Source organism: Rhododendron vialii, chromosome 13a (genome assembly GCF_030253575.1).
Source record: "Rhododendron vialii isolate Sample 1 chromosome 13a, ASM3025357v1".
Lineage (NCBI taxonomy): Eukaryota > Viridiplantae > Streptophyta > Magnoliopsida > Ericales > Ericaceae > Rhododendron > Rhododendron vialii.
Genome location: NC_080569.1, coordinates 20,169,567 through 20,182,607, shown reverse-complemented (window position 1 = coordinate 20,182,607; position 13,041 = coordinate 20,169,567). Strand labels below are relative to the sequence as shown.

Here is a 13,041-nt window from a genome sequence, read left to right as displayed (position 1 = left end):
ATCTATATAATATGGGTGGTTTTCAAATCCCCTATATTTTGTCCTATATTTTGGACCATAGGATCGATACATATTTTTTCAACAGCTGAGATCTACAGGTAGAAGGGCTAACGATATATTTGAAAAGGATGATACAAATATTCCTACCTTCAATCTAGCTAGCCGAAAATATGGAAAGGATGGTACAATGATATATGCAGTAGTAATGTCACATTCTAAATTTTCGGTCTTCCTTCTATCTAGCTAGCCGAAAATATGGAAAGGATGGTAAATATTTTTTCAATGGCTAAGATTTAAGGGTAGTAGGGCTAGAAATGTAATTGGAAAGAATCTATGTCTATATGGTACGGGATTAGAAGATAGTTGTTAAAATTAATTAACCAGAAAGGTGGTAATTTGAATGGTCAAACAAAAAGGAAAGGTAATTTGCACAATATAAGGGATGATATGGGTGGATTAATTAGAATTTAGAAGATAGGAATAAAAATTAATGGCTGGTAATTTGCACGATATATATGGTTGGTAATTAGAACTTACTCCGTAGATGATATGGCTGGTAATTTGCACGATATAAGTGATGATATGGCTTGATTAGAAGATAATTTGTTATTAATTAACCAAAAAAGAAAGGTTTCTACCATAAACGCTTCTATATATGTGAAAAGCAAAGTTTCCTTTGGCTTCGAACAAAATTGGTATAAAACGTTTGTATTTTCATCATGGTTCACGCTGCCAAATCTTCATCTTTTGAACCCTCCATCTCTCCCAAACCAAATCATTGTGATTCCGTGCCGGTGAGTTCCTCTTCCTGTCTCTCTTTTATCTTTTGCCCTTTGCATTTTTTGGTAACTTTGGCAAGGTCACGTTTGTCTCTCCTATCAATTTCAAGTTAATAGATTTAAGAGTTGAAACGATTGACCAAAGACTGCAACCAAAACCGACTTTCCACGGTAACAATCTTCCTCGCTCTTTTTTCACTTTATATCGCTCTCTCTCTCTCTCTCTTTTTGCCTCTAACAGTTTAATATTTTTTATTCTAACACAAAACTATGGGTGTTTCCGAGTTTCTTCTTTTATAGTTATCTTTATTTTAATGGTTAAACTGGGAACAAGAGCAAGTGATTGCGTTCAGGGGCATTTTTTTTGTTTGTACTATTCATGATTAACATGTTAGGTTTTGATTCACTTACACTGTATTTGGTTTACAGTTTTGAGATTTATTTTTGAGATAAAAAAGTTCTATAGGTTTGCGTATTTTTCCGTCTTTAGTAATTTTTTTAAACATTTTAACGAACTCTTTTACTTTTTGAATAGAGGTACGCTATGTACATCCAAAAAGTAAAAAATTTGACAAAAAATCACTAAAGACGAAAAAACACGAATAACGAAACAGTCAAAAATTTTGGAAAAATTATTTCTGAGAGGAGAACCAAACAAAGTGTTAATGTTTATTAATCAAGAAGAGAGTAAGGGCCAATGAAGAAAAGGATTTGCCGATGCACGCTTGCGGAGGGAGAAAACTTGAAAACATGAGGTAACGTTTTTCCATTTATCTTGCCAGATATTTCTTACATTCTTTGTACCCATAAATTTGGACTAGGGAAGGCAATCTATATAATGTGGAGCGATGATTTTCATGTTTATGTTATGTAATCACTATTATAGTGCACTGCATTTTATTGATATAGTTTCTCTTCATCGCCCACAAAAATGTTATATTTTGGTCATAGCAATGCCCTATATAATGGATGCATATGTAAGGCCATGAATTAATTAGCGTTCTGCATTTGGAAGGCTGGTTTTTTTTTTTTTTTGATATTCAGGAGGGTTGTTTTGTTGATTATGGCTTTGGTGGAATAAACAGATTTGACGATCTAGCTTTGGAGGATTTGCCAGAGAAACACCTCTTAATGTAAGTATATATCGAGACGACTCTTTTTGAAGTCATAGTTTGTTGAATTCAAAATTTTATTTTGTTTTGTGCCCATGTCTTGCTGAGGATTTTGGAACCGTATAAGTAATTAGACTGTACGTTAGGATGGAATTGTTTTCTTACATGGCTTTCGGCATTTTGTAGTTTTGTTAATTTGCTTTTTATCAGGTTTATATGAAGCAGGGGTTGGTGTTGTAGATGGTAAAAAATGCATGGGAGAGTTACGGAAAAATATGGTGATTGAGGTGGGCGGGCGCATCAGAATCACATGCAATGGATTCTAGTTTCTGTGCAAAAATATTGCGAGACATGAGTTCCTCCTACTATTGCTAGAAGGAGATGAGAATAGGGGATTTGATTATGGTAAGTAGTGAATAGGGGTTTGAATGGGATGATGTGGGTTAGAATGAGTGAGAATATGAAGGAAGATTCGGATGTAAGTCATGATAAATTGGGGTTTGAAATGTATTATGGTTAACTGTGTTTAATAGGTTAGAGGACGGAGATGAATCGCTCGCTGGTACTAAGTCTGATTTTGTAATTACTATTTTATATGATTTATTGGACATGCAATCACATTACATTTGGACGTTTGTAATTTATTTTGTTTCAAGTGTGGCTAACTCTCGATGGAATTGTTGAATTCTAGATTACTCGATGTGGTCCCCACTAATTAGGAATCGGTTTGTGTTAGGACCAAGTTATGTGGGTCTGTGTAAGCACGGGTAGCTGTCCACAACTTGCTAAAGACACTCAAAACCAATTATAATGCTGCATTCTTTGAGCCGTGCCTTCAGACACTGGCATGCGCTAGTTGTAAAACATTTTACATCGAATCGAAACAAACAGAGCCTTAATACAAAGCATATGAGTAACAATTAATATATATACACCCGAACAGAGAAGCATATTAAAATAGTTATTCACAATAATCGAGGAAGTTATATAAACATTATTCAGTCGAGCAGCATCTGTCAAAGAAGGTAAAATCTAACCCAAAGTTGGCCTAGTGATCTTCGCATGAGATTTTGGGATTTGGTCACTCCTAAAATTTATGTTGGTGGTTTTGACTTGAGACTTGAGGGTTTGGTCCTTCTAAGATTTTACGTTCGATTCTTCTTGTCAATAATTATTGGTGCCACCTTACCCCACGCGTAAGCATGTGAATAGTTATGGGAGATGATGCAAAGATTAGTCTGAGGTGTACGCAAGCTGACCTGAAATCTTTTGCATTAAAAAAAGAAGTAGATATAATTTCACCATAGTATATTCATTACTTTTTCGGGGTAAATAATGATACTGATTCCTGCCAACCTTTTCCTTTAAAAATTGATTAACCACCTTAATTCCTACAGTATGCTTCAGGACTATTCCTGAGACAGCTGAAACTGCCAAGGGTGGAAATCTAAAAATAGGAAATGTGGACAGAGATAAGAAAGAGGAAGAGTACAGAAGGGAGCCAGTAGAGCCCAACACAATTAAATCTATTGCCATTGCCAATACCAGCTCATAAATTATAACACCACCCCTAATCCTGATTGTGTTGGTCATATACACTTGTTGAAAGCATGGATTTCTCAGCTAGTCCCAAGGAACTTAAGCCAGAGACTCTGGACACTGGTGAACAATCTGATGAGCTTAACTTTTCCTGTCTTTTATGCTATTTCTCATAATGGAAGTGTGCAATTTTGTCATATGAAGATTTTGAACAAAACCATGTTCTGTAAAGTTAATCTCTTCACTAATTCTGAATTTGAATTAGATTTACGTTTCTTATTTTGCCGTTTGATTAGATTTAACTCTATGTTTAATAACAGAATATGTTGCTAAACTTGCTTAATTTGAGAGAAAGTTTTGTGTTTATGAGATTCCATCAGCTTTGTGACCACTATGGATTACATTTACTTTTCTTTTCAATAGCATGATTTCGTGACTAATATGGTTGCTAGACTAACTTAGCTAAATTTACATATGTGCAAGTGGAAATCTAAAATTTAAGAGCAAACTTTTGAGTATATGAGATTCCGTCAGTTTACTAAGAGAATTCCTCCACAGATGAGGTAAATGATTCTCCAATTGAGCAAGTTCGCCTCACAGTGCCAATAACAGATGATCCGACACTGCCTTGCTTGACATTCCGGACATGGTTTTTGGGGACTATTTCATGCGCCCTTCTGGCATTCTTGAACCAATTCTTTGGCTACCGCCAAAACGCGCTATACATATCGTCTGTTTCAGCCCAAATTGTAGTACTTCCGATTGGGAAGCTGATGGCAGCATATCTACCAACCAGGAGTATACGAATCCCAAAGACAAAATGGTCCTTCTCTTTGAACCCAGGGCCTTTCAACTTGAAAGAGCATGTCCTTATCACCATTTTCGCGAATTCTGGTTCGAATTCAGTTTATGCAGTGGGTATTATTACTATAGTGAAGGCCTTCTACCACAGGGAACTTCATCCTTTTGCAGCCATGTTGTTAACACAAACTACCCAGGTGTATCCCTGTTCCTTTTTTGCTATTCTGTTCGTTGAATATATTATACTTCCATTCTTATAAGTTAAAACTATGCAGGAAAAAAGTTACAAGAAAGAGAAAATAACTTGAATATTAGGAAAGGCACGAGGAGCAAAAACTCCAAAACCCCAAGCAAGTAGAAATCAAAGAGAACAAAAAAACACAAGAATAAAAACATATAGTTTTTCTTTCCTCAGCGAATGAAATTGCCATTAGTTTGTGTAAAGTGGAAAACCAACAAAAAAAATATGGAGGGAGAATCAGCTGTGCTTCAAAATCATCATGAACATTACCAAGTAGACAATTATCTCATTCAAAAAAGATGCCTTGGGGTGTTTTAACTTCTTGCATGTATAGATGCTTGGATATGGATGGGCTGGTATTTTCAGAAAGTTTCTAGTTGATTCTCCACACATGTGGTGGCCTGCTAATCTGGTTCAGGTCTCCCTCTTCAGGTGCTCATTCTCTCAATCTCTGTTTGGGTGTTTTATTAGTTACACGCCAACACTTTGTTGTTTTATTTGTTTAATTTCTTGTTTTTGATACTGCAGAGCATTGCATGATGTTGAGAGAAGGCCAAAAGGAGGTTTGACGCGACTCCAGTTCTTCATTGTAGTCCTTGTATCTAGCTTCTCATACTACGTGGTTCCAAACTATCTGTTCCCATCCATAACTGCTATCTCTGTCGTTTGTTTGATATGGAAGAACTCGGTAACAGCTCAACAAGTTGGTTCTGGTCTAAAGGGCCTCGGTATTGGCTCATTCGCACTTGATTGGTCAACGGTAGCAGGTTTCCTAGGAAGCCCTCTTGCCACTCCTGGATTCGCAATTATTAACATACTGGTTGGCTACGTATTGATTGTGTACATAGTCATCCCTATTGCCTATTGGAACAACTTGTTTGAAGCAAGGCGATTTCCACTTTTCTCTTCACACGTTTATGATGCCACCGGAAGGCCCTACAATGTTTCCCTTGTTTTGAATGAGACAACATTTGATTTCAATCGCCAGGGATATGATGATTATAGCAAGATTCATCTGAGTATCTTCTTTGTATTTGCTTATGGTCTAAGCTTTGCAACATTGGCTGCTACGTTATCTCATGTCGCTCTCTTCCATGGGAGGTATCTATTCTTGCTTCCCCTATAAATGTCGTAAACTCAGCATAAAGTAGGTTTCATATAATCATAGAGATCTGTCATTTTCATTGGCATGCAGGTCTATCTGGGAACAAACAAAGGCATCATTCCAACATAAGTACGGGGATGTCCACACAAGGCTGATGAAGAAAAACTATGATCAAGTACCTCAGTGGTGGTTTTACTCAATCCTGGTGTTGGTAGTTGCACTAGCCATGTTTGCTTGTGAAGGGTTTGGAAGACAATTACAGCTTCCTTACTGGGGAGTTTTACTGGCAATGTCCTTGGCCCTGGTTTTCACATTGCCTATTGGTGTCATTACAGCCACCACAAATCAGGTACTAGAGTACTAGAGTCATATATATGTCCTTGTCATAATCAGGTACTTCCTTTGCTATGTTGCATGTTATTCACATTTTTCAAATCTCTGTGCAAGACAGTCACCAGGACTTAATGTAATCACGGAGCTTATCATCGGTTTCATGTACCCTGGGAGACCTCTTGCCAATGTTACCTTCAAAACCTATGGTTTCATAAGCATGACACAAGCAATAATGTTTCTATCTGATTTCAAGCTGGGTCATTACATGAAAATACCTCCAAAGTCCATGTTTGTTGTCCAGGTAAATAACCATAACCAAATGCTAGTAAATCACATTTTGTTTGATATAAGTATAGATTATGGGAAAATAACGACTTTAAGCTCTACTAATAATTATATTTATTTGTTGGCTTTTATGAAGTTAGTGGGAACTGTAATTGCATCGTCAGTGTACTTTGGAACGGCATGGTGGCTGATCACCACTGTAGAAAACATCTGCGACCCAACTAAATTGCCTCAGGGAAGCCCATGGACATGTCCAGGAGACGATGTTTTCTACAATGCGTCAATCATCTGGGGTGTGGTTGGTCCGCTTCGCATGTTTGGACGTCTTGGATTATACCCTAAGATGAACTACTTCTTTCTCATTGGAATTTTGGCACCTATCCCAGTTTGGGTACTATCTCGCGTATTTCCTGACAAAAAATGGATAAAGCTCATAAACATGCCTATTTTGATAGGAGGAGCCGGGGGTTTCTTCCCTGCTAGGGCGGTGAACTACATGTGCTGGTTGTCTGTGGGCATTTTTTTCAACTTCGTGGTGTATAGGAGGTTCAAGGCATGGTGGGCAAGGCACAACTACATTCTATCTGCTGGACTCGATGCTGGGGTCGCGTTCATGGCTATTTTGTGCTATTTCACATTGCAAAGTCACAATATCAATGGGATAAGCTGGTGGGGGTTGGATTTAGATGATCATTGCCCTCTTGCAAGTTGCCCCACTGCCCCTGGTATAAAGGTTGCTAATCCAAAGTGTCCAGTTTTCCATTGATCGAGATTGATGTTTTCTCTCCGCTTTCCTTGGTTTCATTCTGTATGCCCTACAGGTACATAAATTCTTGTACTACAGAATGTAGAAATGCCACCTAATTAAAGACAATGAGCATTTGTGGTGCTTCAAATGACATGACAAAAATAAATGCATCAATATATTATTAACTCTGTCCCCGGGTTAGTTTGTCGATCTTGATCTCGAAAGAGATTATTACTCTTTTCCCACATGCGCGCGCAACATGTATAATGATCCTTTTGTCACTCCCTTTATGATCTCCAAACCATTATAATCTCTAGGATCGATCGAGCTTGGGATTTCAATACTATTCAACCAATTATTTTTGTTTCTCTATGTCGCTCTCTCAAACTCGATCGCACTTTATATAAAGTAGCGAAGGGGGGAACTATCCGATCACCACTACATGTACACAAATGTACATAAATGCATATGCATGCATCCAGCTATATCTCAGTATTACCAGCATGCACTTTATATATGTTGTTAATGTATAGATCATACATAATGGTTTCGCACGGTACATACGAAGTCAACAGGAACAATTAGTTCAAGATAGAGCATATAAATTCGAGAATCAGAGCAGACAAAAGGGGGATCGATTTACATAAACATCAGAAAGTAAGTTATAAGATTGATCATGAAAAGTAGACCATGATCAACTCCGAAGCGAGAACACACTGATGTCGATGGGGCGATTGAACTTCCATGATGATGATTATTCCCTCCATATATAATTACAGCTCCTGCACCACCCCTACTCCAAGTTCCTGGAGGCTTCCGTTCGCGTCCTCTGCCTCCTCCTCGTCCACCACCACCACCCCCCGAACCTCCACCACGGCCACCTTTGGTTTCAACCGAATTTGCTATTACAAAAATGACTAGTGTGACCAAAACAACAACTTGGGCAACTTTGGCTGCTGAGAACAAAAGTTTCATCTTCGTCTCATATATGCCTCAACAGCTTAGAGCTAACGAACCCCAACCTGAGATTTTGCACTTTTAAAAAAAAAACAAAATTTGGCTAGAAGGTAGATATATAGTTTTCTGGTAATTAGATAAAAACACAAGGTTTCATACTCGGAAGACTAATTTGATTTGCTAAGGAATAAAAAAAACGTAGGAGTTAAGATGCAGGAAAACGTATAAAAAAGAAAAGATGAACGTGGAAGAACAATCCCAAACAAAATAGGTATAGAAAAACTCTCTCTAGACTCTATTATAATTCAATGATAATTGAACACCAACTTGCTCAGGGCTAGCTTACAACAGTACTTATAATATTGGAGAAGCCCAAAACAAAAACTAGGAAACTAATAAAGCCTAAATCAAATAAATTACCAAAAATGCAAAATATGATGTTGACCTATCAAATTCTAGAAATTAATAGAAGGTTGCCAAAACAAACGACAACAAAGACGGAGTTACCTATGTGAAGATATAAGCATACGAAATATTTCCTAACACAAGAAACTTTCCTTTTCGAAAGGCTAAACGATGTCAAAAAGAAAAAGAAAAAAACGATCGATGTGTATTGAATCTATTTATCGGTGGCCCGTTTCCAATCAACCCTAGGCTTTTCAGAACGTACGTCTCGTGGACGATGGGCAGCAGCTCTACTTACATGTGACGTTTGGGCTGCAAACGGTCCAAAGCTCAAGAAACGTTGAAAGACGTACGCACTCCGCATCACGTTGGTGAGTTGGGTTTTAGACTCATATAAAACAGAGAACTCCTTTTCGGGTATTAAATGTAAGAGTTGTTTTCTAGCAATATTGAATTCTTCAGTAATTGGGAGCATGGCGGAGATTTATTGGAATACATATATACTAACTCTCTATTTTTGGTAGAAAATATTACTACCTCCAATCCGTTCCACAGATTCTTGTCACGCCCCCTCCATAAAAGCTGCAAGCATCTTGCCTCTTTGAATAAGAGATTTCCTAGGGAAAAGTCTTAAAATAATAATAATAATAATAATAATAATAAATCTTGTAGAAATAGCAATAGTTGCAATTAATTGTAGAAAAAAGTAGTGTCAATTGGACCTTATCATTGTGTACCGAGTGCCACCGGGCCAATTTGTCACCACAAATCTCTTCCACATTTTTTTTTTCTTTTTTTGAAATTTCTCTTCCACATTCCATTAGTCCTTGTTTATTATTTTCTTTTCGGGGTGCAAATAGAGGATGAAGATGATCAAAGTAGCCAAAATACTTTTTGTGATTGTTGCTGTAATGGAAACTTCAGTACTGCATAGCCAAAAAGCATATATGGAAAGAATTACTAAGAGCAAGTACACCAGACTTTGTACTTAGGTTCTTTAAGCTAAAATAAAGAGCAAAATCATAAAAAGCTAACTACACCAGTCTCGCTATTTGCTTAGGTATTATACATGCATTGAAAAAACTCGGTACTTATAGCTATATATCAACTGTAGCATAGCAAAAGGATAAACTATTATTATTTTAATGTCAACACCACCTTTATCGGTTTGTCCTTTCTCTCTCTCTCTCTCTTTCTCTCTCTCCTCATTTAAGATGATAAAATACTATTATAATAAAATAGAGAGCAAGTACAGAGTATTGTTGTAGAAGTAATACAAAAAGCAAATAGGTAAAGTACAAAAACTATGTTATGAATAGCCAATTTACCTATTTATTGGTGCACTTGCTCTAACAAGTGCATGTTGGTGTTGAGGCCAGCGCCTCCTCTGCATAGCCTCACTCTAGCTAGCTAGCTAGCTAGCCTTTTTAATGGCATGGACGCTTGATTAATTATTAGCATCCTCACTTACTTTCTAGCTAGCTAGCTAGCTTGATTATGCCATGTAAACGTAGTAGTATTAATTTCACATGCACCTGAAGAAGATCGAGTCTCCATTCCTTCTTTAAGATTATTATATATACGTACCTATGCGTAAGTACCAAATCATTGCTTTAGGTTCAAAATAATTATTATAAAAAGAAATTACGAGTGACGACAGAATCTATGATACAGGGATAAACTCTTTTCTTTTCTTTTTTTCTTCCCCTCCTCAATCTCTTTTGTTTTACTCCATTCTAGCTAGCTCTTTTTGCAGGGGTTCGATTTACAGGAGGGACCTTAACCTGAGCTGGTATTCCTCTTCCGTTACTCTGTTCACCCGCCTCTGAACCTGCAACAAGTCATTAGGGCTAGAATAACCCAGTGACCCTCCGACGATCAAGTTAGATGTAGGAAGAGAGGTTTAGGTCTAGGGTTAGGGTAATGTGGCATACCTCTCAAAGATGAGTATCCCTTTGTATTTATAGACCTAAGTTTACTTGGCCTCCAAGCTAGCGCGTGGAGGTCACGCTCAGGTAACCGCCTCGGGTGACATCATAGATGACGCACCGGATAAGACGGTTACGAAGCACATGGCCAGACCTGGCCTAGATGATTCTTTCCGCCATGTGTCGCTCTTGGTCCCCCTCTTGCTGTGCTACACTCTTTCCAGAGACCTTAACGGAATGCACACTTCGGTAATTAACCGAAGTGTCAACAAGAGACTTGATACCAAGCGAGTAAGTAGAAGGATACACCGGCCCGTGCCGATATGAAGCCTCGGTTAATGGTGATCCGGTTAGATTGCCGAGGCCATGACCGAAGCCCCCACACTTTTGTTTTTATTCTTCTATTAATTGTACATGCATGCATGATCTCTAAAGCAGCATAGGAAGGAAATCATGTTAATTGGTGCATGCATGTCCTCCACATGTATGTCCTGTCCACCTCACACAACACTACTCTCGTGCACTAATCTCCCCAAAGTTCACACCTAAGTACGTCTTACGTACCCGCAAATTTCATTCCCAACGGCTAGTTTTAACATTTTCTCTTTTGCCACTACGTACGATTCTGCACATTTAGCTCCCACTCTCGGTATTTTTCATTTAGAATTAGTGGGTTAACAACAGGAGTGGGAGTGGGAGTGGGAGTGGGAGTGGGAGGGTTTGACATCTCTTGATAGACTCGAACCCCAAATCTTTCTCTCGGAAGTCAAGAAATACAATTAGATGGGCTAAGAGCCACATCGATCTATTGGGTTTGACATCTCTCAATAGACTCAAACCCCAAACCTCTCCCTCGAAAGTCAAAAATTACAATTAGATGGGCTAAGAGCATCTCCAACCTTGACCCAAATTTTTATCCAAATTTGGGTCAAAATTTGGGTCAAAACCCATTTTGGGTTAGGCTCACTCCAATGGCAAAATGATTCATTACCCAAATATATTGTTTTTTATGCTTTCAATAGTATTTCCCTCCATTTTTGTTTCCCTCCATTTTTTTCCAACTACATCTCCTAATTTATTTCCCTCCCATTTTTCCCCTTTTGCAAACAAATCTCCCTCTCAATATGTTCTTATCCTGGACAAATTCTTACCCGATATATGTTGGAGAGATTGGTTCATTTCTCACATCAACTAAACAATGGAGCCTTCTAAATATTCCGCACTTTCTTCTTCATCATCATCATCCTCCTCTTCTGATGATAGTGATGAAGAAATAGCCATAGCCACACTTGTAGGTCTCTATGAGGCAAATAATGGCTTAATGCTAGAAATGGTGCGAGAAAATACAAGAAAATGCAAGCAATGGGGAGGCTCTGTTCCGGGACGGAAATACTACCGACGCGAAAGAGTAGCGGGTCACGATCGACTAGTTGCGGATTATTTTTCCGAATATCCAGTTTTCTCGCCATCGGTATTTCGTAGACGCTTTCGGATGAGACGTGATCTATTTGTGAGGATTCTGAATGCTATTGAAGAACATAATCCCTACTTTGTTCAAAAGCTAGATGCATGCCAGGTACGTGGACTATCCTCCCTTCAAAAAATGACATCCTCAATGAGAATGCTCGCCTATGGAATGCCGGCCGATGCAACTGATGAGTACTTACGTTTAGGAGAAAGCACTACAATTGAATGCTTCAACCATTTTTGTCAATCGATTATCGAAAAATTTGGCGATGTGTATTTAAGATCTCCAACGGCAGATGACGTTAGTAAATTGCTTGCTGTTGGGGAGGCTCGCGGATTTCCCGGAATGTTAGGAAGTTTGGACTGCATGCATTGGGAGTGGAAGAATTGTCCGACGGCATGGAAAGGTGCCTATTGCGGTCATGTTAAAAAACCTACAATGATTCTTGAAGTCGTTGCTTCTTATGACTTGTGGATTTGGCATGCCTTTTTTGGAATGCCAGGATCCCACAATGATCTCAATGTCTTAGATCGTTCTCCTCTTTTTGATGAACTTGTCCAAGGGCGAGCTCCTCCCGCTAATTACTCTATCAATGGACATGCCTATAATATGGGATACTACCTAGCGGACGGCATATATCCTCCATGGGCAACATTGGTTCAAACTATTTCATCTCCTCAAGGAGCCAAAAAACAGCACTTTTCAATGATGCAAGAGTCAACAAGAAAGGATGTGGAGCGGGCATTTGGGGTTCTACAAGCACGATTTGCAATCATAAAAGGACCGGCACGATTTTGGGGTCGAAAAATGCTTGGGAAAATCATGAAGACGTGCATTATTTTGCACAATATGATCATCGAGGATGAGGGAGAGAGTTGTACTGATTTTACTTATACATCAGAGAGGAACCAACCAGTGGCAATTTCGCGGGAACGTGATGATAATTTTGAATCATTTCTATCTCGTCATGTCGGAATTAGAAACAAGGATGCTCATCACACTCTCCGCAATGACTTAGTTGAGCATCTTTGGCAACGACATGGAGAGATGTAGTTTGGAAGTTCTCAAACTGGTAGAAGTTTGGAAGTTTTGATTAAGAAAATAATGTGTCTTGCTGCTATTAGTTATCTGCCATTATTGTTTGGCTGCTATACATGATCTTATTTTGCTACTTTTGTGGAATAGCTCGTTGTCTTTTTGATTGTGCAATAGCTCATTGTTTTTGGTTTTGAAGTAAAAAAGCCAAGTCAAAACCAGAGCTACGGCTTAATCGTTACCGGACTATGTAAAAGTGCAATCATGTGAATCTAAAAAACTGCTTTGCTTGATATTCATATTCT

At 38.4% G+C, this 13,041-nt stretch overlaps 2 protein-coding genes and 1 long non-coding RNA gene across 4 annotated transcripts; all 3 read left to right on the top strand.

The window, feature by feature from the left end:
* Positions 1-593: 593 nt before the first annotated feature.
* Positions 594-2,448, top strand: LOC131313682 (uncharacterized). The gene is made up of 3 exons (XR_009196270.1): positions 594-1,534; positions 1,865-1,912; positions 2,102-2,448. It is a non-coding gene; the product is annotated as an uncharacterized LOC131313682 (long non-coding RNA).
* Positions 2,449-3,253: 805 nt separating this feature from the next.
* Positions 3,254-7,131, top strand: LOC131313681 (oligopeptide transporter 1-like). 2 transcript variants are annotated; one of them, XM_058342122.1, is made up of 7 exons: positions 3,260-3,553; positions 3,989-4,428; positions 4,807-4,904; positions 5,001-5,573; positions 5,668-5,926; positions 6,029-6,211; positions 6,332-7,131. In XM_058342122.1, the coding sequence occupies exons 1-7, from the start codon at positions 3,502-3,504 to the stop codon at positions 6,959-6,961; spliced, it is 2,235 nt and encodes a 744-aa protein (XP_058198105.1). In that variant the 5' UTR covers positions 3,260-3,501; the 3' UTR covers positions 6,962-7,131. The 2 variants fall into 2 exon arrangements, with proteins under 2 accessions (XP_058198106.1, XP_058198105.1); XM_058342123.1 differs by lacking the exon at positions 6,029-6,211 and having other exon boundaries at positions 3,254-3,553.
* Positions 7,132-11,431: 4,300 nt separating this feature from the next.
* LOC131313964 (uncharacterized) lies at positions 11,432-12,754 on the top strand. Its single transcript, XM_058342462.1, has one exon. It carries the CDS (start codon positions 11,432-11,434, stop codon positions 12,752-12,754), a length of 1,323 nt encoding a protein of 440 aa, XP_058198445.1.
* The last annotated feature ends 287 nt before the right edge of the window (positions 12,755-13,041 follow it).

Bases quoted from the DNA above. Each gene is read 5' to 3' on its own strand.
- LOC131313681 (XM_058342122.1), top strand. From the start codon at position 3,502: ATGGATTTCTCAGCTAGTCCCAAGGAACTTAAGCCAGAGACTCTGGAC. The intron at 4,905-5,000 runs GTGCTCATTCTC...TTGATACTGCAG, and splicing joins GTTCAGGTCTCCCTCTTCAG to AGCATTGCATGATGTTGAGA. The intron at 6,212-6,331 runs GTAAATAACCAT...GCTTTTATGAAG, and splicing joins AGTCCATGTTTGTTGTCCAG to TTAGTGGGAACTGTAATTGC.
- LOC131313964 (XM_058342462.1), top strand. From the start codon at position 11,432: ATGGAGCCTTCTAAATATTCCGCACTTTCTTCTTCATCATCATCATCC.